Source organism: Erpetoichthys calabaricus, chromosome 3, assembly GCF_900747795.2.
Source record: "Erpetoichthys calabaricus chromosome 3, fErpCal1.3, whole genome shotgun sequence".
NCBI classification, from domain to species: domain Eukaryota; kingdom Metazoa; phylum Chordata; class Cladistia; order Polypteriformes; family Polypteridae; genus Erpetoichthys; species Erpetoichthys calabaricus.
In genome coordinates this window covers 269,943,642-269,968,146 of record NC_041396.2, presented here as the reverse complement: position 1 = coordinate 269,968,146, position 24,505 = coordinate 269,943,642, and the positions used below count along the sequence as shown (strand labels likewise).

The window sequence follows — 24,505 nt, the reverse complement described above, 5'->3', positions numbered from 1 at the left end:
TTATACATGAACGTGAATTGTAGTTGCCAAGAAAAGCTGCACATTCCTCCCTTAACATCATGTGTCGCTGTAAAAATCTTCTCGGTTGTGCAGCACGATTAACAGCAAAACACTGTGCTGTACGCTCAATAAATCCATAAGATGGTAGAGCATTATCCTACCCTACATGACTTCAAAACAACCACAAAATAAGTAAATCATTTTGACATGCATGCTGGCATTGGTACGGAACAAACATACCTGGTGTGAGTACACACGTCATGACAACACTTGCTCAACTCTTTTAAAAAAAGGTGCTACATGTTCCTGGTTGCGCAAGATTGGATTCAGAGAAGAAAATATCTTTGCCTCATTTCTTATTATTAGTTTTGAAATTACTGGTTATGACAATTTATCTGCCCCCTTACTACTATTTAGGTGTCACATTTCATATCTCTGGTTACTCAAACTTTTTTTTTAACTTACTGCTCAGTTCTTTGAGTACAATTCTTGCTGCACATTCTCAGCTTTGTGTATTTACTTACAGTCAACCTGCAGTAATGACCCCCTGCATGAATTCTGACTCTCCGTGCCATCTTCTGATCCCAGAACCTTTTAAAACTGGTGTCACTGAAGCAGTACAGATGTGGAGTTTTCAAGTCATCCCCATGTTTTTGTGGGGTTCCTCCAGGACCTGCAGTTTTCTTCTGCTCTCCAAAGTGACACCATCTGATATTCTCGGTAGATCTAAATGGTCTCTTAATGAGGGTGGTAAAAGCCATGAGAATATCTTGCAACAGACCTGAGTTCTTTCCACTGCTGGCTCCTGCCACGCTGCCTGTCAGAACACTTGCTGCACTCTGTGAAACACAGCTAACCATCGCAAACCCATAATAAAGTGCAAATCATGAAACAGGCATGACAAAGAAAGTACAAAAAAATGGCCAAACAAGGAACAGATAGTTGGTAGTAAACAGAAAGTCAAGCAGGAACACTGAAATGTGTAGCAAAATGCTGGATACAAAAACAAGCAAAAAAAGTTAAAATACAAAATGCATTCAAATGAGTGAGCTACCTGAATTTCTACATGAAAAGCATTAATCAAAAAGAAATGGCAAAAATGGTTGACATTGAAAAATTTATTAAAAAGACTAGAAGAAAAGGCACTGGGGAGCTCAACAATGGTGGCTGTATAACAGATGTTGATTGACAACAGCCAAAGATAGATGGGGTTAAGAAGTAATGACTTCCAAAGGGTAGAGCAGCAGTCCATTTCTGCTCTGTCTTCCCATGACAAACAAAGTTATTCAATGTAGCATGATTCTACCATATTGTTTGCTTCTGTGTTAGGCCAGGATGGCTAAACAAGTTATTTATTTCTGTATATTTGACACAATCTTTCACTAATGCTATGAGGATAGGTTCTGTCACCAGTGTTATGAAGTAATTCCATTTTTAATAGGATTCCGCTCTTTTCTGGTGTGCTTTTTGCACCTTTTCAGTGTTTTTGTTACATTGTGAATTCAGGTACATTCCATTAATGTTTTTGGATGCATTAATTATATAATATCATTAAAATTACTTTCGTAATGTTTAGGTTTCATGTTTGTGACATGAATGCTGCCAAATATTTACTCATTGCCACTGAGATTCTTGAAAGGATGCGGCGTGGGACAACACAAATTGCACTGGGTTAAAAGGTCACCCCAGATGTCTCTTCCTCATCCGAGACTGCGGATAGAAACAAACTTTGTATTACAAATCTTTTTTAGTAAGCTCTACTGGTTAACAATCTTTAAGGCTGGTTTTTCCAACTCGGATTTATGCTTTATATTTTGTTTTTGATGACAGTATCTTCTAAATTTTTCCAGTTATATCCTATATTATTTGTTTTCAACTACTTCTCTTTTTATAATCATTTTTCTTCTTTCCATGCTAAATTCTAACTTTGCACAACAACCAGCAACCTTGAAATATGTGAACACATGGAGAACCTGCAGTACTTACCAGTTAACTGCAATTCACTGACAAATGCTTTCTTTAACCTTATACATAGCTTTGCAAATGGACGAGCAACAGGCCTCGTCTTAGACAGTGGAGCCACACACACAACTGCAATTCCAGTCCATGACGGTTACGTTCTTCAACAAGGTATTTTGCACCTCAACAACTCAACTCTCACTCATTTTCTTTAAAACAATTCATTTTACTATAAAAAAGTTATTGCTTTGTGATAATGCCAATAATGTTTGATTGTGTTTTTCTTCCTTCAGGTATTGTTAAATCTCCCTTGGCTGGAGATTTCATTTCAATGCAATGCCGTGAACTTTTCCAGGAAATGAATACTGATATCATTCCTCCGTATATGATAGCAGCCAAGGTAAACATCAACTTATTTTAAAATAATGACTGAATATTCATGTATAAGATTTGAATAATATCTGTTATGTGTGACATGGCTCACCGTGTTTTTACAACATATTCCTAGCTGAAACCAGTCTAAGGGTTTATCCAGATTTTTAAAAAATGTGTAATTTTTAAAACCTCAAAGTCTACTCCTGTCTCACCAGAGCTTCACAAATTTCTTTGTAAAGGGAACTCTGCTACAAATCTACAATGAAATGCTTCAGTGTAGAATTCTTCCCCCATAGAAATCACACAACTTATTATAGTATATTTTATTTTACTTTTCTGAAGACAGCATATAAGATCAGCAGATGTTAGTTTCATTTACATGGCAGGTTAAGTCATTTGCTCAGGGTTGTCCAGTGACCTAGCCATTACAGCACAATATCTTTACAAAACAACTTTTCTTTTTGAGTCTGTCCTCTCCAAGGATGAAAGTTTTCCTGATTTTTATGAGGGCAAATCCTCCAAGTTGACATAATTTTATGATGAAGAACCCAGCCTGGATCTGTACATAAAAGTCAGAAGTTACTTCAAAGTGCTGATGTAAAAAGCATCTACTTATTTATACCAGGATCCCCCTTCACTTCTGAGGTTATAAAACACCTTCAAGAAGGAATCCTCTAAAGGATTAATGTGACAAATTACCAAATAGGAGAATACGCTTGGATTTAGATGAAAGTACAGTTATTCCCCTCCTCGAACCGCCACCTTATCGTGGTAGAGGGGTTTGCGTGTCCCAATGATCCTAGGAGCTCTGTTGTCCGGGGCTTTATGCCCCTGGTAGGGCCACCCAAGGCAAACTGGTCCTAGGTGAGGGATGAGACAAAGTGCGGTTCAACAGACCTCCTATGACGAATAAAAAATTTGGACGACGTTTTCCCTCGCCCGGACGTGGGTCACCGGGGCCCCCCTCTGGAGCCAGGCCTGGAGGTGGGGCTCGATGGCGAGCGCCTGGTGGCCGGGTTTGCACCCATGGGGCTTGGCCGGGCACAGCCCGAAGAGGCAACGTGGGTCCCCCTTCCCATGGGCTCACCACCTATCGGAGGGGCCAAGGAGGTCGGGTGCAGTGTGAGTTGGGTGGTGGCCGAAGGCGGGGACCTTGGCGGTCCGATCCTCGGCTACAGAAGCTGGCTCTTGGGACGTGGAAGCCTGAGCTAGTGCTTGAGGTCGAGAGGTTCCAGCTAGATATAGTCGGGCTCACCTCAACGCACAGCTTGGACTCTGGAACCAATCTCCTTGAGAGGGGCTGGACTCTCTACCACTCTGGAGTTGCCCCCGGTGAGAGGCGCCGAGCGGGTGTGGGTATACTTATTGCCCCCCGACTTGGAGCCTGTACATTGGGGTTTACCCCGGTAGACGAGAGGGTAGCCTCCCTCCGCCTTCGGGTGGGGGGACGGGTCTTAACTGTTGTTTGTGCGTATGCACCGAACAGCAGTTCAGAGTACCCACCCTTTTTGGAGTCCCTAGAGGGTGTGCTAGAGGGCATACCTTCTGGGGACTCCCTCGTACTGCTGGGGGACTTCAATGCTCACGTGGGCAATGACAGTGAGACCTGGAAGGGCGTGATTGGGAGGAATGGCCCCCCCAATCAGAACCCGAGTGGTGTTTTGTTATTGGACTTCTGTGCTCGTCACAGATTGTCCATAACAAACACCATGTTCAAGCATAGGGGTGTTCATATGTGCACTTGGCACCAGGACACCCTAGGCCTCAGTTCGATGATCGACTTTGTGGTCGTGTCGTCAGACTTGCGGCCACATGTCTTGGACACTCGGGTGAAGAGAGGGGCGGAGCTATCAACTGATCACCACCTGGTAGTGAGTTGGCTTCGATGGTGGGGGAGGATGCCGGTCAGGCCTGGTAGGCCCAAACGTGTTGTGAGGGTCTGCTGGGAACTTTTGGCAGAGCCCCCTATCAGAAGTAGCTTCAACTCCCACCTCCGGCAGAACTTCGACCATGTCCCGAGGGAGGTGGGGGACATTGAGTCCGAATGGGCCATGTTCCGTGCCTCTATTGTTGAGGCGGCTGACCGGAGCTGTGGCCGCAAGGTGGTCAGTGCCTGTCGTGGCGGCAATCCCCGAACCCGTTGGTGGACACCGGCGGTGAGGGATGCCGTCAAGCTGAAGAAGGAGTCCTACCGGTCCCTTTTGTCCTGTGGAACTCTGGAGGCAGCTAATAGGTACCGGCAGGCCAAGCGGAATGCAGCTTCGGTGGTTGCTGAGGCAAAAACTCGGGCATGGGAGGAGTTTGGGGAGGCCATGGAGAACGACTTTCGGACGGCTTCGAGGAGATTCTGGTCCACCGTCTGGCGTCTCAGGAGGGGGAAGCAGTGCAGTGTCAACACTGTATATGGTGGTGATGGTGCGCTGCTGACCTCGACTTGGGACGTTGTGGGTCGGTGGGGGGAGTACTTCGAAGACCTCCTCAATCCCACTAACATGCCTTCCAATGAGGAAGCAGAGCCTGGGGACTCGGAGGTGGGCTTCCCCATCTCTGGGACTGAGGTCACCGAGGTGGTCAAAAAACTCCTTGGTGGCAGGGCCCCGGGGGTGGATGAGATACGCGCGGAGTTCCTCAAGTCTCTGGATGTTGTAGGGCTGTCTTGGTTGACACGTCTCTACAACATCGCATGGACATCAGGGACAGTGCCTCTGGATTGGCAGACCGGGGTGGTGGTCCCCCTCTTTAAGAAGGGGGACCGGAGGGTGTGTTCCAACTACAGAGGGATCACACTCCTCAGCCTCCCTGGAAAAGTCTATTCGGGAGTTTTGGAGAGGAGGGTCCGTCGGATAGTTGAACCTCAGATTCAGGAGGAACAGTGTGGTTTTCGTCCTGGTCGCGGAACAGTGGACCAGCTCTACACCCTTAGCAGAGTCCTGGAGGGTGCATGGGAGTTCGCCCAACCAGTCTACATGTGTTTTGTGGACTTGGAAAAGGCGTTCGACCGTGTTCCTCGGGGGATCCTGTGGGGGGTGCTCCGGGAGTATGGAGTACCGGACCCCCTGATAAGGGCTGTTCGGTCCCTGTACAACCGGTGTCAGAGCTTGGTCCGCATTGCCGCCAGTAAGTCGAACCTGTTTCCAGTGAGAGTTGGACTCCACCAGGGCTGCCCTTTGTCACTGATTCTGTTCATAACTTTTATGGACAGAATTTCTAGGCACAGCCAGGGTGTTGAGGGGGTCCGGTTTGGTGAACTCAGGATTGGGTCACTGCTTTTTGCAGATGATGTTGTCCTGTTTGCTTCATCAGGCCGTGATCTTCAGCTCTCTCTGGATCGGTTCGCAGCTGAGTGTGAAGCGGCTGGGATGGGAATCAGCACCTCCAAATCCAAGACCATGGTCCTCAGCCGGAGAAGGGTGGAGTGCCCTCTCAGGGTTGGGAGCGATATCCTGCCTCAAGTGGAGGAGTTCAAGTATCTCGGGGTCTTGTTCACGAGTGAGGGAAGAATGGAGCGGATCGGTGCGGCATCCGCAGTGATGCGGGCTCTGCATCGGTCTGTCGTGGTGAAAAAGGAGCTGAGCCATAAGGCAAAGCTCTCAATTTACTGGTCGATCTATGTTCCTACCCTCACCTATGGTCATGAGCTATGGAGTAGTGACTGAAAGAACGAGATCGCGATTACAAGCGGCTGAAATGAGTTTCCTCTGCAGGGTGTCTGGGCTCTCCCTTAAAGATAGGGTGAGAAGCTCAGTCATCCGGGAGGGGCTCAGAGTAGAGCCGCTGCTCCTCCGCATCGAGAGGAGTCAGATGAGGTGGCTCGGGCATCTGATCAGGATGCCTCCTGGACGCCTCCCTGGTGAGGTGTTCCGGGCACATCCAACCGGGAGGAGGCCCCGGGGAAGACCCAGGACACGCTGGAGGGACTATGTCTCCCGGCTTGCCTGGGAACGCCTCGGGATTCTCCCGGAAGAGCTAGAAGAAGTGGCCGGGGAGAGGGAAGTCTGGGCATCTCTGCTCAAGCTGCTGCCCCCACGACCCGACCTCGGATAAGCAGAAGAGGATGGATGGATGGATGGTATCAATTATTTTATTGCATGGAAATTGATTGATAACAATAAAACAAAACATTAGGACATTAGAACAATAGCAACTGGAACAGCCCAACAAACTTCTCCATCCTATTCACTAAATTCTCTAAAATGACCAACACTGATTTGAAGGGTCCTAAAGTCCTACTCTCCATCACGCTACTTATTCCATGTGTCTGTTGTGTTTTGCAACACATTTGTGTGAAATCTTCCCTTAAGTTTCCAACCATTGCCCCAAGTTCATATTGAAGAATTCATTTTAAATTAACAGCCTGGATCCACTGTACTAATACCTTTTATAATTTTAAACACTTTGACCATGTCTGCTCTTAATCTCTCTGAAACGGTTCAACGCCTTCACTCACTACTTATAGCTGATACCTCTTATTCCATTTTCAGTAGATATTCTCTTTTCATCTCCCAGTCCAGTTCCACACCTTTATTTTTCTTGTGGCAATGCAGAGTTCATAGAGGAAATGTGACAAAGTTATACAGACAAAAGCCTGGTAGGAGAGCTGTAACCAGAACTGGAACTTCTTGGACTGTGAAACAGCAAACTGTCCAGCTCAGCTCAGTTTCACCCTAAGGACTAATTCTTCTTATCAGTTTGTACCTTCCACAATAAATTACCCCCAGGACTTAAACGTGTAGTGCAAGGGAGGGAATGCAGTAACTCTTAGCAGTAGTTATAGTCTGTGAGGAAATGCCTCAGCAGGTAATGTTGTAAAAGAATTTTAGCCCATTTTTGTTAAGCATGTTAGAAGGCACAGTCACTTAAGAAAGAAAGAAAGAATTGAAAACTAACTGTTTAGTGTGTCCCCAAGAGTCCAGCATAGATTCCTTGAATAAAACCAACACCATAAACTAACAAGTGTATGAGTTCAATTGGTTCTTCATTTGTATCATAGCACAAACCTTAAATTAGTTGTGTTGCAAATGCTTTTAACCACCAAATATCTAAAAGTATTCTCACGTTAAATGAACTGAAATGAATAACAAAATGAAACGAGTGAGGTATACACTGTATAGCCATTAAGAGCAACAACAAGTATGCTTATTTAACAATTACACATTGTCAGTCCATACCTTAGGAAGCCTAAAGTCCTTAAAGTCCTGCTGTTGGAAGACATGGGACATGCCTTAGAAAATAACAAACGTGCACTTTAAAACTACATACAGCAACTCTTGGTCTGTCTTTTGTCATGTAGAATGCTAGGATTATCCTTCTCAATGTTGTGCTCTTCCTCTGCAATCTACCAAAGAGCATCCTCATCTTCTGCATTATTTTGCCATATGTTTTCTCATTCTCATTGTTGAATCTTCCTTTGTTTGTAGAATGTTGCATGAATCTTCCTGAAATTTGTGGAATGCAATGCGCATGTACGTAGGTGACAAATCACTGTCAATCAGGCATCCAACTCCACCCATCTTCAACATGATCAGTTGGCTGTTACAGTACTGGAATATTTCCATGAAATAATGCCAGAACCCTGCGGCTAGAGCAGCCACAGATGGGCCATTATTGGCCTGCAGCCAAAGTCTGTTTTAATCGGGTGGGCCCTTGAGAATGCCCATCGCCTGTCATATTATTACATTAGGGTTTTGTAGTGCAGAGCTGAAGGAGGGGGTGACTGGTCAGTGTAGGCCCTGGCAGTGATTGAAAAGGGCAGGCAATAGGTGACGGGTGCTTGGTGTGTGCAGGTGAGGCGAGATGTGCATAATTCATTTCCAGTTTGCCCTACCTGGAGTGTCATCCCCAACTGCTTGCTTCCTCACAGCAGTGGGTGAGGGGTGCTGTAAGGAATCTGCTAGGTGTGCCTGTCATGATCATGATTTTTCTTTCCTTTCGATTTATCCTCCGGTCTTACCTTCTCTTTCGTTCCTTCATTTTTGATCACCTCAGGCTCCCCTCTATACTCTTGTGAGTGCAGTGCCTTAATTAGGACCAACAGAGTGCTAATGTGGAACAGCTGAGCTAATGAAACATTCAGCTTGTCCCCATACGGACCCCCCCCCCACCCCCCCACCATGGCTGCGTCCACACCCTCCGAGACTGAACTGCACCATTTTTATTTAAAAAATCTGCACATTGCCATGGGCCCCTTACTGACATCACCATAGGGGGCAGTCTGTGCAAGACTAGTCATACAGTGAAGTGTCATTCCTGTTTTGGTAAGGTTAGGTTAAGGTAGAGAGAGCAACCACAAAGGACTTTTTTTTCACTACTCTTAAGGGCTGGCTGCATTTTTTTAAGATTATTTTTTTCTTCTGTTTTTCATGAATATTTTATTATTCTCAGTTCTCATTTATTTATTGACAATTTATGATAACTGCACTGTTTTGTATTCTTTTTATAATCCCAATTCCAAAAAAGTTGGGACGCTGTGTAAAATGTAAATAAGAACAGAATGCAGTGATTTACAAATCTCATAAACCCATATTTTATTCACTAGAGAACATAGAAAACATATCAAATGTTGAAAATGAGACATTTTACTATTTCATGAAAATTATTAGCTCATTTTGAATTTAATGGCAGCAACACATTTCAGAAACGTTGGGACAGGAGCAACAAAAGGCTGGAAAAGTAAGTGAAGCTAAAAAGAAACAGCTGGAGGAATATTTGCAAATAATTAGTTTAATTTGCAACAGGTCAGTAACATGATTGGGTATAAAAAGAGCATCATAGGGAGGCAGAGTCTGTCAGAAGTAAAGGTGGGCAGAGGTTCACCAGTCAGCAAAAATGCATCTACAAATTGTGGAACAATTTCAGAATAATGTTCTGCAACATTAAAACTGCAAAGATTTCAGATATCTCATCTACAGTATGTTATATCATCAAAAATTCAGAGAATCTGGAGAAATGTTTGTGCTCAAGGGACAAGGCTGAAAACCAGTATTGGATGCCCATGAGCTTTGGGCCCTCAGGCAGCACTGCATTAAAAACAGGCCTGATTCTGTCATGCAAATCAATGCATGGGCTCAGGATCACTTCCAGAAATCATTGGGATCACAGTTTGCTGTGCCATCTACAAAAGCAGTTTAAAGCTCTGTCATGCAAAGAAGAAGCCATATATGAACATGATCCAGAAACGCCACTGTCTTCTCTGAACCAAAGCTCATTTACTGTAAATGAACTAAGGCAAAGTGGAAAACTGTTCTTTGGTTAGATGAATCAAAATTTGAAACTTTTTTCAGAAAACATCCTCCTCACTAAAGAGGAGTGGGACCACCCGGCTTGTTATCAGCACTCAGTTCAAAAGCATGCGTCTCTGATGGTATGGGGTGTGTTAGTGCCTATGGAATTGGCAACTTTAACATCTGGAAAGGCACCTTCAGTGCTGAAAGGTATATACAGGTTTTAGAGCAACATTTGCTCTTAACCAGAAGACGTCTTTTTCACGGAAGACGCAAGACAATGCATTTATTAGAGCAGCATGGCTTTGTAGTACAAGAGTCCAGGCACTGAACTGGCCTGCCTGCAGTCCAGACATTTCACCAACTGAAAAATTTTTGCACATCATGGAATGAAAAATATGGCAAGGAAGACCCAGGACTGTTGAGCAGCTAGAATCCTATATCAGACAAGAATGGGACAACATTCCTATCCCAAAACTCCAGCAACGGGTCTTCTCAGTTCCCAATATTTACAGACTGTTGTTAAAAGAAGAGGGGATGCTACACAGTGGTAAACATGGCCCTGCCCCAACTTTTTTGAGACATGTTGCTGCCATCAAGTTCAAAATGACCTTATTCTTTTCTTAAAATGGTACATTTTATCATTTTAAACATTTGATATATTTTCTGTGTTCTATTGTGAATAAAATTGTGCGCTTATGAGATTTGCAAATCATTGCATTCTATTTTTATTTGCATTTTACACAGTGTCCCAACTTTTTTCAAATTGGGGTTGTAAATGAACAGTAACTAGCACAATAAATGCACCTTTTTTGTTTGCTGCACCTACTGTATTGGCCTTCCTTATTGTTTCACTGACCCTCGGTCCAGATACTCGATGTCCCCAAGATCACACTTAAGCCAAAGGTGAGGACCTTGGGGCATGACAGGGGAAAATTTATGAGGCAGAGATCACAGACGCCAAAAGTTAATACAAGAGAAGGGAATCTGAACAGCATAGTTGAAATAAGTATGGGTCAAAAGGCTATAGCAATTAGCAGTGAAAAGGTGGGGATTCAAGAACTGGCAATAAAGTAGTCAAAAGAGTTAAAAATGTGAATAAACTGGCTACATGAAGAATTAGGTTGAATTTCTTCTCTCCTAAAACACAAATAAAACTGGCAGAAGGTGGAGCTGAAACCATCATCCACATGCCACACAGCAATAGAGGACCACACTTTGAAAAGAACAAGAGGGATGTGACTTCTTACACAGAACCAGGGAGCAGCCAGAACACATTGTTTGCTAAACCCAAAGCAAAGAAGTACATCTAGAAACACAGTTCTAGTACTAAGGTGTCATAAACCCAAACAATTAATGACACTAAGGAGCTGAAATGAGCCTTCAGTGACAGCTGAGTAGATGGCACATTCATAGGCATAGCAGAATGCTACACTGTTTCGATTCTTATCAATAATGTGTACTATACTGTGTATAATATCTTAAAAAGAACACAGGGATCAACAAAACTAAAGTGCAGTAGACTTGTGAGTCAGCCAAACTCAACATATTACCTGTTGTGTATAACAGACTCCCACACATTTCTAAGGACTCTGTCAGATCTCTGGAATCCACAAACATAAGACCTCCAATGAAGGAACCAGTAGATGACTAAATATAGCTGGCATTTTTTTTAATCTCTAAGCATCTCTGGAAGAGCATAAATTTAGCCAAATGATAGAGGGGTACGAACAATTCAGACACAGAAAGCAGATCATCTCCTCCTGTAGTAACACATGTCCTCACCAGTCAGGCTTGTCTCAAGATCTTGGTCACTCTATCGTTTTTTGCCTTTCTGCAGGAGCCAGTAAGAGAAGGAGCACCACCCATCTGGAAGAAAAAGGAGAAGCTGCCCCAAGTCCCCAAATCCTGGCATAACTACATGTGCAATGTAAGTCCTCACATGGTGGCCCTTGATGCTAAAAATGTTTATTCCATCAGCTTGTGTCTCTTCATTATTAAATTCAACAGTCATTATTTTGTCTTGTAATATTAAGAATCATTAAGAATGAAACTATATATTAAAAGAGATGGTTTCAAATTTACCATTACAGTGGCATAAGCAGCTTTACCCAAATTAGTTTGAACTGTAAGAGAAAAAAACACGGAAATTAAACAAAAATAGTTTGCAGGATGCCTTCCCCAAAGACCTGCGTGTCAGGTGTGTCTAGCGCTGTCCTGTTTACTCTTTACTGGAAGTAGTAAGGCACTTGACACACGTTTGGCAGGCTCATTCAAATAATCCTTCTCTTTTGCATAATCTTTTTTAAGCTATTTTAACATTCTTATATAATACAGTAGTTCATCAGCCCTGTTTTTGCACATAGTAATAAATATTTCTGTCTAATAACTTATTTAAACTGTACACCCTGTCTGTTCTAAACTCCTTGCCTCTCAGATTCCATTCTTTCATCTGCACAAATGTCTTCTCCTGGGTCTTTTGGTTTTTAAAAGTTGTTATAACCCCTGGGCCTTTATCCTGCATCAATATCTACTGTATGCCATTCATCAAACCTCAGCCTTACTGGGATGAAAATGTAACAAAGACACATTTTCAAAAACCTTGTCAAGTCTCCCACTGAGCCTTTTATCCAGCTCTTTAAATGTGGCTTGCTGAATTTGCCTTCCTTGTACTTACCGTATTTGTTTACCAATGTGAACAATGACAACTGGTTTCACTTTGCCTCAGGCCATAACTTTGCCACACATCCATGGAGCTTTCATGAAGTAGTTAAGTATTGCATAAGCAATACACCGTATAACATCCCTGAAAAGTACTGCTGAAATAAACTATGCCTCCCAGTGACCATAACATTTAATTAGCTTTTTTAAGTGTGTTTTTTTTTAGGTGTCACCAATAGGTTTCTTCTTTGACACCTAAGAGTTATCTGAGTTTAGAACATAAGAAGTTTGACAAATGAGAGGAAACCATTCAGTCTATTGAACTTGTTTGTTTAGCCAATAGCTAAGCTGTCCCAATATCTCATCCAGATTCTTCTCAAAGGTTGTCAAGGTTTGTACTTCAATTCCATGTCTTGGTAAATTGACCAGATTCCCACAACTCTTTGTCTAAAGAAGTGCGCTGTGGCTTCAGTCTAAAACAAGGGGTGGGCAAAGTCAGTGCTGGAGGGCCGCAGTGGCTGCAGGTTTTTGTTCCAACCCAGTTGCTTAATTAAAAAACAATTCTTGCCAATAATTTAATTTCATAGCTTGTTAGTGCTTTAACTCTGCCATGTCACGTCATTCTCATATCCTAGATTTTTTTTCCTTTGTAAGGATATCATCCAAATAATTTGAAGGCAAAAATGGATGAGTTATTCTCAGTGCTTCACTTTTTTCTCTTCACTTTCCTTCCAAGTATTTAATTAAACCCAATAGTGCATGAGAAATACACACAGGTGTAAATGGAAACAAGCTAAATGGAGAAATGCCGGTCTGTTTTGTCATTTGCATGTTATTTCTAATTAGGAGCAATTAAAAACCAAGAATACAGCTGTTTAAGACTAAAATAAGCAATAAGGCTTCAAAATCTTAACAAATAAGACAACTAAAATAAAGCAGAAGTGTTACTTGAGCAATAAGTGCTTCTCATTAAGCAACTGGGTTGGAACAAAAACCTGCAGCCACTGCGGCCCTCCAGGATTGACTTTGCCCACCCATGGTCTAAAACTTCCACTGGTGTCCTCAAGTATGAGATTCACCGTTAAATTCAAAGAATTTTGCTGGCTCTACTTTATCAATCCTTTTGCGAATTTTGAAAATATGGATTAGGTTCCCTCCTCAAGACTAAACCGGTTTAATTCTCTGAGTGTTTCATAAATCCGGGGATGCACTTGGTTGCTATTTGCACGGCTTCATGTGCTGCTGTGTCTTTCTTGTTGCATGGTGACCAGAACTACACTCAGTACTCCAGATGAGGTCTGACTAGTGCATTATATAGGTTGAGCATAACGCCCCACAATTTATTTAGTTGCTGTTCATCTATGTCTGCAGTTCGGCCTAGTGCTTATGTCAAGCAGGTTTTTTGCTTGTCTTTGTCGCTGCCAATGAATAAGGTGCAGCAGCATTATATCTGATTCCTGAAACTGGGGAAGCTCACACAAGAAAATGAACTGTTCATAAAAGATGCTATCCCATAAAGACAAAGATTCAACAAGTGTTATCATGTTATGGTTTTGCATACATTTATTAATATTACTTGTATGCTTTTGCAGGACTGAGGACCTTCTAAGACACTTCCAAGTGTCCCATTTCACCTGTGATTTTATTGGATTTGCGGCAGCTTGTTTTAAAACCCTTTCTTCCTGAGATTAAATTAATTCCAAGTTGTTCCTCTCTCTACTACAGGTTAAACATTTACAACCCTTTGTCGATACCTCTCTTCCACTAATTAGGTCCAGTTATGTTCATCTTTTTACCCTTTAATAAAGATTCATACTGCTCAAGCCTGAGACTTTGCTCAGATGCTCAGACTTCTTACTATAGGTTTGTATAAAATTTTACATTACAAAAGCTCTCTTTAACTTTGTCAAATTAATGCCTCTTTATTCTTGGAATGAAACTCTCACAAGCTCCCAGTCTGTTATTCAACTGTGTGTTGTACTTACTTATTGAAAGGTTAAACAAGTAAAAATCTCTGCATGGAAAAACCTATAAAAGGAAAAAAAACACGCAATTCCAAATAAAATACTCAATTTAGTCTCAACACAGCAGCACATTGATGTCAGCACACAATCTGTGCTTTAAACATCCACTTACCATCAAAGTAATGCCCATCTTCTCACACCCAGAGAAAGGGAGTGCTAACTGCTGGGGTCTCTTTTGTGTCTCTAGGAGGTTATCCAGGATTTCCAGGCATCAGTTCTTCAGGTTTCGGACTCCCCCTACGATGAGCAGTAAGTGTCTTGCATTTCAACAACTCTCTGCAACACATTTAGCAAGAATTGTCAAGGAAGTTAGTAAATCCTATCTAAGTGATAGCTGTTAGGTTTTGTAAATCTAGCTTGTATTTCTATTTGAGGTGGAGATCAATTTGTACCCTTGTCCTATAACTCCTGTTCACAAACAGGCCCCAGGCTTATATGTTACTTGATTATGTTCATCCCTTTTGTAAGTTGTTTTGGATAAAACCATCTGTTAAGCAAATAAATGTAAATGTAAATTTGCTTCACATACTGTTTCACCTAGTTCTAGAAGCTATAGTTTGCCTCTTTCCTTTTTAAAGTTGCACTTTTTAATTTTTATTTTTTTAAACCAATACAATAATAAATTATATTTTAATGTTATGTTTATTTTCTTCTCAACTTTCAAGATCCTCTAATCATTCCCCTGTTTCCTTTGCTCATGACTAGATAAAGACTAAAAATCTAATGAAATCTCACCTAGTTGAGAGTTGATAGAATTAGTGCTGCAGTAAATCCAGGAGGAGAGTGGAAGGGTAGAATTCTGGAGCAGTCCCAAGATGCCTTTGTGAAGAGGCGAGACGTTTAAGAATTGCTTACAACATTTGCTGAATGGCTGCAGTGTGCACAGTTTTGTTTGTTATGATTCTTTCTCTAACTCAAGTGTTTCTTTGTGTTTCTTTTTATTTATTTACATATGTGTATTTTTTGGAAACAGTTCATCATTATTTTTATTTACTTTCAGTCACTGCCATTTTGTGTGGTAGCTGTTTTTCATCTGTTGTTGCTGTGAAGAGTGGTCTCAGAAGTTATGGAAATTATGTCATTGACACTAAGGAACTATAACTTTACCGACTCTGAGTGAGACAATATAAATTTAATGAATAGGGTCTGAAGAACATAGTCAGAACAAGCCTAAGTCAAAGCCAGCAGTCAAACTGATTAGAAGAATGAAACTGAAATTGCAAACCAAAAATCGAAGACTGAAACCAGAAGAATAGTATCTAAATACCAGGAGGACAGAGAAAGGTTGTTTCATACTTGCATTTAAGGTTTATATCCATCAATTTTGCATGTAGAACAAACATCCGTGAACAAACTCAATTTGGTTACCCTGATGACGTCACATGCACTGCGCTTCTCAGAGAGTTCTGGGAGGTAATTGCCATGAGAACACCTGATACTGATGGCAGTGCCCAAAGTAAATTCAAGATAACGTCGTGGCAGAATTGTAATAGTTTGCAACTTTTTAAAACCACCCTTAAATGAGAATCCTTGACCCTAAAACCCACAAATAGATGGATACTTTGTCCTGTGTACACCAAAGGAAGCTCCAGCTCCCCAAACGCCCAACACAAACAGGTGTGGAAACAAGATAAAAGATAAAAAGCACAAAGAGTTTTTTATTGTGGGAAACTCTTCAAATCAAGCATTTCCCACCACCACAGCTACAAGTGTATGCAATAAGCACAATAAAGCAACTCTTTGTCTTCTTCTCTCTCGGTCATTGTTCCTCGCAAACGTTGTTCACCTTCCTCCCAACTCAATTTGAGGCAGGCAGCTCCTTTTATCTCCCACCTAGGAGTACTTTTGATCTTCTATAAACGTGGTCCGAACGCACTTCCGGGTCAAATAGAAACCCCATGAAAAAGGGCTCCCCAATCCTTGCCCCACTCCCCGGCATCACCCATGGAACCCAACAGGACTGGGTCAAAGAACTCCATGTCCCATGCCGTCCTGTGGGAATCCGGGGCACCACTGCAACCCAGGGCAGCTGCAGAGGAGAGGGTGTGCACAGGGCATTATCTCCACCGGTCTTTCCATCTCATGGGCATCCTGGCCAGGAAAGGCTGCCCGCTGTCCTTTACGGTCCATATATTGTATGTTCAAAGGAATACACAAAGAGTAATTATCCAAGTTTGATGGATTCTGATTAAATATTTGTGGTTTTCTTTCATAAATATCTTCTAGAGACTTCTTAGTTAGGTTTTAGGTTACAGTTTGGGATTGATGATCTCTCTATTATTGTTCTGGTAATGATCCCTTACTTGTTTATACGACTCTTATCGTGGTCATCCCATTAATTTTGTTTGCATTTCAGTGTAAACCCTAACTTTGTTATTCCCTGTGCAGGGAGAAGCTAGAAAAGATTATGTAGCCAAATAGTTAAACATTATCACAAGTTAAGCCTAGTTTTTTTAACCAAAGTAAGTCTTTAAACCAAACTGAATATTGCCAACAAACATCACAATCAGAGAACAAAGATAGGATTCCTAGTAAAAACCAGAAAGTCAAGATAGAAAGTGCACAACAACAAGGAAAAGCTTGTTATCTGATCTCAGATACAAGGAAGTGTATACTCTTGTCCCTCCATGACATGTGCATTGTGGCCAAGAACAACACCCATAGCAATGCCATAGCAAAATTGTGGAAAATGGTGGCATTCACAAGAAAACAAAATGGAAATCGTGGAATATTTTTAGGGACCTTTAAAGAACAGAATTCCAAAAAACTGGCAGCTGAACTGAATTCAGTGGATATCAAAATCCTTAACTGAAAAAAAGAAATACTGAAAAGAAGTCAAAATAAAGCCAGAAAATAATAATTACGAATCCAGATCATGACTACCTTCACAACCTTCCTTGAAATACAGGAAAGACCTTATCTGCAATTGTTTAATTCTTTGCATTTTCACCCTATCCAAACCAGCCAAGTTTCACCTAACCTGCACCAAAACTGCACAAATATGAACAAATTAGGAAAAAAGTAAAATCCTTTAAAAATAAGAAGATGCAAAGTATCACAGGATGTTTTTTTCAAAGGTTAACTTGCATGGAACATTTATCAGCATTAATAACCAAAATATGTACAATTAGCTTGTTTAACTTCTGTGCTATGACCAAAAGAATATATGAAGGTTTAATAAAGATTTACTTCAAAAACAGCATGATGATGTTCTCTTGCAGGCTGTGTGTACATCATAAAAAACTATGTATAGCTCCCAGGATTTTTAAGCTTACTTTTGAATATTTGAATTACTTCATGTTTTCAAAATTAAACATTTCAATCTTGGCAGCATGGTGGTACAGTGGTAGTGCTGGTGCCTCGCAGTAAGGGGACCTGTGTTCGCTTCATTAAATGTTTTGCTCCATGTGCTTTCTCCTATTCTAAATCCATTGAATGTTACCCGCTACATGGCAATTTTGGCATGTCTATGATGTGACAGCATAGAATATGCTTAGCCAGATGGATCCTGTGCTGTGTAGTTATGCCCTGTAACTTCTGAGGTCCACTACGCCATAGGATTTCATCATTTGTTTTTTGCCAATTATAACTAACATGAAGAACTTTTCAAAGGCATCTTTAATGAAACAAATTTAGATTCCAGGCAATTTGTGCTGTAATTTTCCATGTTTCAGGAGCATAGGTTGAAACCGATTGGACCTCTGTACTGTATAGTCAAGTTGGGGAGCATGAACTGGTACAATGTGTTGCCGCACCTACTACACAACGAAACAACTCGGGATCCCGATTTGCAACCCCCAGGCAGACACGTGGTCCAGTCCCACCCTCCGGAAATGACCCTCTATCTGCCACAGCCAGGTGTTATGTGGGCGACCCCTTGGTCTGGTCCAGCCACTCGGGTCCCTAACAATGAGGATCTTAAGAGCTGGATCACCCTTGGGGAAACGCGCCACATGGCTGTAGTGCCGTAACTGATGCTCCCTCATAATGCAGGTAATGTGCCTCATTCGGGACTTCATTAGCAACCGCTCATTCGACACAAAGTCAAACCAATGGTACCCAAGGATTTTCCGGATAGACATAGTACCAAAGGAGTCCAGTCTTCATCTCAGGCCACTGGATAGCATCCATGTCTTGCAACCATATAGCAAGACAGGAAGCACCAGGACTCTAAAGACTTGGACCTTCGTCCTTTTGCATAGATATCAGGAGCGCCACACAACCCTTTCCAGCGACCTGATGACCCCCCATGCTCTCCCAATCCGTCTACTGACTTCATAGGAAGAGTCACCAGAGACATGAATGTCACTGCCGAGGTAAGTAAACCTCTCAACAACGTCAACACTCTCTCCGCAAACAGACACACTGCTGATGGTTGTGCCCAAGAAGTCATTAAAGGCCTGGATCTTGGTTTTTATCCTGCCTCCACTCTGCACAGCACTCACAGTACCAGTGTACAGGTTGGCCATTATATCCAGCAACCTCGAGGGGATCCCGTGAACCCTCAGGATGTCCCACAGGGCAGCTCAATCAACTGAGTCAAATGCTTTGTGAAAATCGACAAAGGCTGGAAAGAAACTCTGCTGATATTCGTGTTTGCACTCCATGAGAACCCTCAGTGCCAGGATGCGATCGATGGCAGACTTCTTAGGCTTAAAACCAGACTGTACCGGTCGCTGGTAGGTGAGCAAGTGATCACGGATCCTATTGAGGACGACCCTAGCAAGGACCTTACCTGGCACCGAGAGCAGTGTTATCCCCCTGTAGTTGCTGCAATCCAGGTGGTCACCCTTCCCTTTCCAGGTAGGGACGACAAGTCCCGTTTTCCAGTCAGTTGGGATGATGCCAGTCTCCCAAATGGAAGCAAAGATTGCTTGCAATGCCAGGAGGACAGCCTTACCACCAGCCTGGAGAAGTTCACCCCAGATACCACAGATCCCTGCAGCCTTCCCTACCCTCAGCTGGTTCACCACCTGTGCAATCTCAATGAGATTGGGTGGTTCACAGCTAATTGGAGGATCAGCCTCAAGAACCGTGGACCCAGAGATATCCAACGTCCTAGCCGGAGGATCAGCTTTGAACAACTGCTCAAACTAGTCAGCCCAGTGGGTCACAACTGCAGTGCCACCCATAAGGACCGTTCCATCAGCTGCCCTGACTGCGACTCTCCGAGGAACAGATTCAGATGTGCGTAATGCTTCGATTCCTCTGTAAGCTGGATGTGGGTCGCTAGACCACAGATGGTGTGTCACTTGCTCACAGATTCCTCTAACAAACGCCTCTTTATCTGCCCTCAGAGAACCTTGCAGCCGTCCGTCTCAGTTCCTGGTACAGACCAGAGTTGCCATTGACTCCTCTCAGTGATATCCAGGGTGCCCTGCGAGATGAAACACCGGTAACACCAACACAACCCTCAGCAACCTTCAGGGTCTTGTCACGGAAGGTCTCTCACATCACATTAGGATCGGCAGTCGTTCCCAAATCTGCAAGTTCCTCACGCAACCTGCATGCAAACTCATTAGAAACAGCCTGGTCTTGGAATCTGGCCAAGTCCAGCCTCATTTTCCTAGTAGGTGGTAACCTACTGGACCTAAGCTGGATCCTAAGAGTAGCAACAACAAGTCTGTGGTCAGAATTCACAAACTGGGCACTTCTGTATACCCTGCAGTTTTGCAAGAGCCTCCAGCGTCTGCCCATGAGGATGTGTTTGATCTCCTTCACCGCACCACCAGTATTGGAGTACCAAGTCCAATGATGCGTTTTTTTACGGACTGGCACTCCAGCCAACGTAAAAAAACTTCACAAAGCTCTGAGACTACAGAAAGGACTCCTTTTTGCTCTCCGCTGGAGTAGCTCTGCTGCAGCCGCCCATAGGAAGGCTGCTCGCATCATGAATGGGAGCCCCATCCCTGGAAGAGTCGAAACTGTTGAAGGTCAGGTCTGTTGGGGATCGGAACTGGTGTGGTGCTGAGGCGTCGCCCGCTGCACGGCAGCACTTGGATCCCAATTTGAGGAGGTCCATACAGGTGGGCGCATGGAACGTCTTGTCTCTGTGGCAAGATGATCATCTTCCTCTGCTGTCGGAGGAGCTGTGTAAACTCCGCATTTCAGTGGCAGCACTATCTGAAGTTCGCAGACCGGGGACTGGCCAGATCTCTGTAGGTGGATACACCTTTTATTGGTCTGGTCGGTCTTATGGCGGTCATTCTCAGGGAGTAGCTGTTGCTGTAGTGGATTGGCTTCTTCCAATGGTGTCCGATGTCACTTCTCACTCCTTTCAATGGTACTGTATAGTGTTGTTTTATTTTAGTTCTGATATTATTTGAGGAACAATCATTCCCATTCTCTGAAATGCCACTGCTGCCTTGCCAGTACAACAGTTCTTATCTTTCTGGACACTGCCATCAGTGGACTGCCTGGGTAGATGAATTGCTGAGTTTTTCATGACTTTGTTCCCTGAGCTGTAAGTAATTGTCGGATTGTAGATTAATGAACATGATTTACATTTTATTCATGTTTATGTGTAGTTTACTTTACTAGCGATTTCTCATAGTCTGTTTGTGAGCTCTTATAGCTGATTTGTTGTTTCTGCTAACTTGACAATGTCGTCTGTAAATTTGAGATCTGTGATGTGTGTGGTCAACGTCCATCTAATAATTGCCTGTTTCACTCAAGGTTTGTCGCATTATGGTAGTATTATTCCAACTCCCCAAACACCCGACGCAAAGGCATGGACAACAGTATAAAAGCACAAAGAGTTTTTTTATTGTGGGAAAGTCTTCCAAAAACCCGTTTCCCACCACCAACACAAGTACAAAGCACAGTGATATAGCTCACAGTAATACGGTACTCCGCAACTCTTTGTCTTTCTTTCTTCTCTGTCTCTCTCTCTCTCTCTCTCTCTCTCTGTCACTCTCTCTACTTCCACTCCTCCACGCAAACGTTGTCCTCCTTTCTCCTGATTCTGGCTCCTTGACCTGTGGCAGGTAGCTCCTTTTATGTGAAACACGGGAGTACTTCCACTGTCCCATAATTATGGTCCAGGAGCACTTCTGGGTTAGGCTGGAGCCGGACAAGGTAGGGCTTATTAGTCTCCATAGCACCCCTGGCAGCATCCACAGAACCCAACAGGGCTGTGTTTAAGAACTCCAGTTCCCATGATGTCCTGTGGGAAACTGTGGCACTGTCACAACCCAGGAGTGCTGCCATCTGTCAGTCCAGGGGAGATAATGCCCTGTGTATGCTATCTCCCCTGGTCGTTCCTGGCTGAGGGCGTCCCAGCTGAGTCAAGCTTCCAGCCATCCCTGACAGTGTTATTAGTAATAGTATTACAGGAGTATTTGATCGAAATGTTATTACTCGTCTATCAGTTTTTAGTAAGATCCTCTGCTTCACTCCTACAGTTTCTCATAACTCCTATTTTTAATTTCGTGAATGTGTTCATACATCTATGGTTTGTACTTGGCCTTGCTTTTTTGTTTAGCTGTGATCCATGTACACATTTTCAATCATCAGTCATTTGTTTTCAAATTCTCATCCTTCCCTGATATTAAATGCACTTGAGTCCTGTGAATATTGCACCAAACTGAAACAAAACAACATTTTTTCAAGTGGCCATCCTAGAATACAGGTGTAATTCTGATACAGGCATAGCATACAAACATGCCTTATTAATTATCAATTGTTCAGATAAACAATTGAAGTTGCCATGTTGGGGTAGAATAAATCCTTTTTTCTTAATATACAGATATTTTCAGACATGTTATTTCTGAAGTTATTGCTTTGTTAACTAGATAAATCCTGCATTGTTAGAGTAGGAGATTCAACTAAGTAAAATAAAACCAGTTTAAAGAGAAAGGTGCCCACTTTCAAATATTTTGGCATCATTTTCCATGTGTTCCAGTGTCTGCATGGAAGATTGTGTCTCACTTAAAATGTCAGTTCCAACCTGAATGGTGGGAAGATACCTAAAAGGTTCTGAGCAACCCCAGAATTTAAATTGTCTAAAACTGACGAAAAAATGCAATTTGCTGAAGTCATAATCACTGGAAGGAATATGTGGCATGAGGAGTTTTGAGACATTAAGGCACTAAATGTTAAAAATGTCTCTTTTTCTTTTCTCTGCATCACAAGGGCTCCTTCACATCACAGAAAACAAAGAGCTTACAAGAAAAATAACAGCTTTTGATTAGGTTGTGGTTGAAAGTGCATGAATTGGAGCTTGAAAGTGAGATGTCATCTTTAACTTCATTTTTGCTTTTCTCTTTCTACATCTGAGTACACATTTTGGTACAACAATTTATTCTTTATTTCTTTAGGTTGCTAATAAAGTCTGTACTTCAATCACTGCTGAATGTGTGACTGGGAAATTTCACAGAATATTCTGAAATAGACTGAAACTTTGTGTGTATTCAGCATACTTAGTGGTCAAGAACTGCTCTTCAAAGTAACAGAAATACAGTAATTTAAGCTTATTTAGATCTATTTGTGGTAAAAGAGAAGGGTTGAAATCCAAAAATAATGGTGTACTGCGTCAGAAATCTCCAGAAAACTTTAACTTCCTCCTTTTCTTCATTCTGCTCAGCTTCTGGTAGCTGAAATGGCCAGCGCTGGCTGGTAGAATGCATCCCTTTTCATTTTTTCAGATGGAAGCAGAAAATATTAGCTCACCATCAACAATTCTGTCCATCTGAATATGTTGTGTGACAATAGGTTCAACTTGGTTTGAAAATGCAATCTGAAATCTGCTCACTTTCCTTTGGATACATTCTTAATTTTTGTGTCACATAAAGAAAATCTTTCCCTGCTCCCCCATATGTAATCATCTGTCTATTGATTGACCCTGCAGAGGAAAGTTCCCTACAACATCCTACCTGCACATCTTGCTAAATGGCCACCTCTGGCAGTTTTAGGTTTCCCATAGACGTTCTGCAGAAGACAGCAAACAAGGAGAAAGAAGATGCGGCCCATGTGTGAATTTAATCTAATTAGGTTCTTGATCAAAGGGTAGGACACATTCATGGATCAGTATCAAAGACAGGAACTCAAGGAAATCAGGGCAAAAGAGACATGACAATTGTGAACTCATGAGAAGCCTTGAAGACTATGCATAGTCCTAAGGCAGGAAGCAATTGTAAAGGACAACCAATATGGATTTAGCTTAGAAAAGGATCATCCATGTTTCACTAATAAGCTAGAACTTCATACAACAGCAATATTGAGCTCAGATGAGCATATAGCATTATTTAGTTTAGTTTTCAAACTGGTTCTCATTGTCTGAGGATTATTGTCAGTAGCTGTGATGCCCTGGTGCCCACGGCCATGGGCATCACGCTCTGTTGAGATGGACTTGGGCAAGTGAGGATTCAACAACAAGTTTTGGTGCAAAAGGGGCAAAAGTGCATATTTAGCAAATATACAAAACTGTTATTAACTTGTTTAATTTAGCAATTGGGTTTAAGCTGCCAGTCAAATTATAATAAGAACTTTGACCAGCTTGAACAGAAAACAAATGGATGATGGATTGAGTGAATAAACACAACCATGCTTCTTCCTATCAGTTACTACTGATTACATCATCTGATGGTGAGAAGTAAAATGATCATTTACATATTTATCTGAACTTCAGTACCACATAAGACCAGTAGATGTTGATGTTGTAGATTGTCATGTTGTGACAATACATAACTACACAACACAAGAAGGGATCCCACTCCACTGGGCCCCTGAGCTAGGGCCTTTACCTGAAAATTGCTCCAGGGGTCCTGTACAATGGCTGACCCTGCACTCTGACCCACAAAGGTCATGTGAAAAGACAATTTCCCTTCTAGGATTAATAAATTAATAAAGTGTATCCACATTTTTTCATTACATAATTAATCTTCAATGAATAAATCCATAAAATCAGTGTTGTGGGGTAAATCCAATAAATAATTAAAATTCAAAATTATCCAAAGTTAAAACCCATAATTCACCATTGCACAAGTCTTCCCTGTAGTGAATCCCACCATCTCCTCTGCCCTAAGTCAGTCATTCAGAAGAATTGAGACACCATGGCTGTTAACATTTGGAGGCCCAAACATGGCAGATGAGGTGAGGCCTTCACAGGCCAACCCAGAAGAGTCACAACTCAGACCAGCTTGACCCAGAAATATAAATGCAGGCTACAGACTGAGCAGGCCCTAAAATGGTCAGATAGCCTTAAAAGTTCAAAAAGACTATGATATGGAAAAATGTCTTGCAAGAGACATTGCCATGAAAACTCTA

General features: G+C 42.4%; 1 protein-coding gene across 1 annotated transcript in view; it reads left to right on the top strand.

The window, feature by feature from the left end:
- actl6b (actin-like 6B) overlaps positions 1-24,505 on the top strand; it is a 64,374-nt gene that overhangs the window by 27,783 nt on the left and 12,086 nt on the right. Inside the window, exons 6-9 of the mRNA XM_028798271.2 lie at positions 2,036-2,130; positions 2,253-2,359; positions 11,395-11,484; positions 14,427-14,488. Coding sequence (XP_028654104.1) covers positions 2,036-2,130; positions 2,253-2,359; positions 11,395-11,484; positions 14,427-14,488 — 354 coding nt within the window. The remainder of the gene's footprint in view (positions 1-2,035; positions 2,131-2,252; positions 2,360-11,394; positions 11,485-14,426; positions 14,489-24,505) is intronic.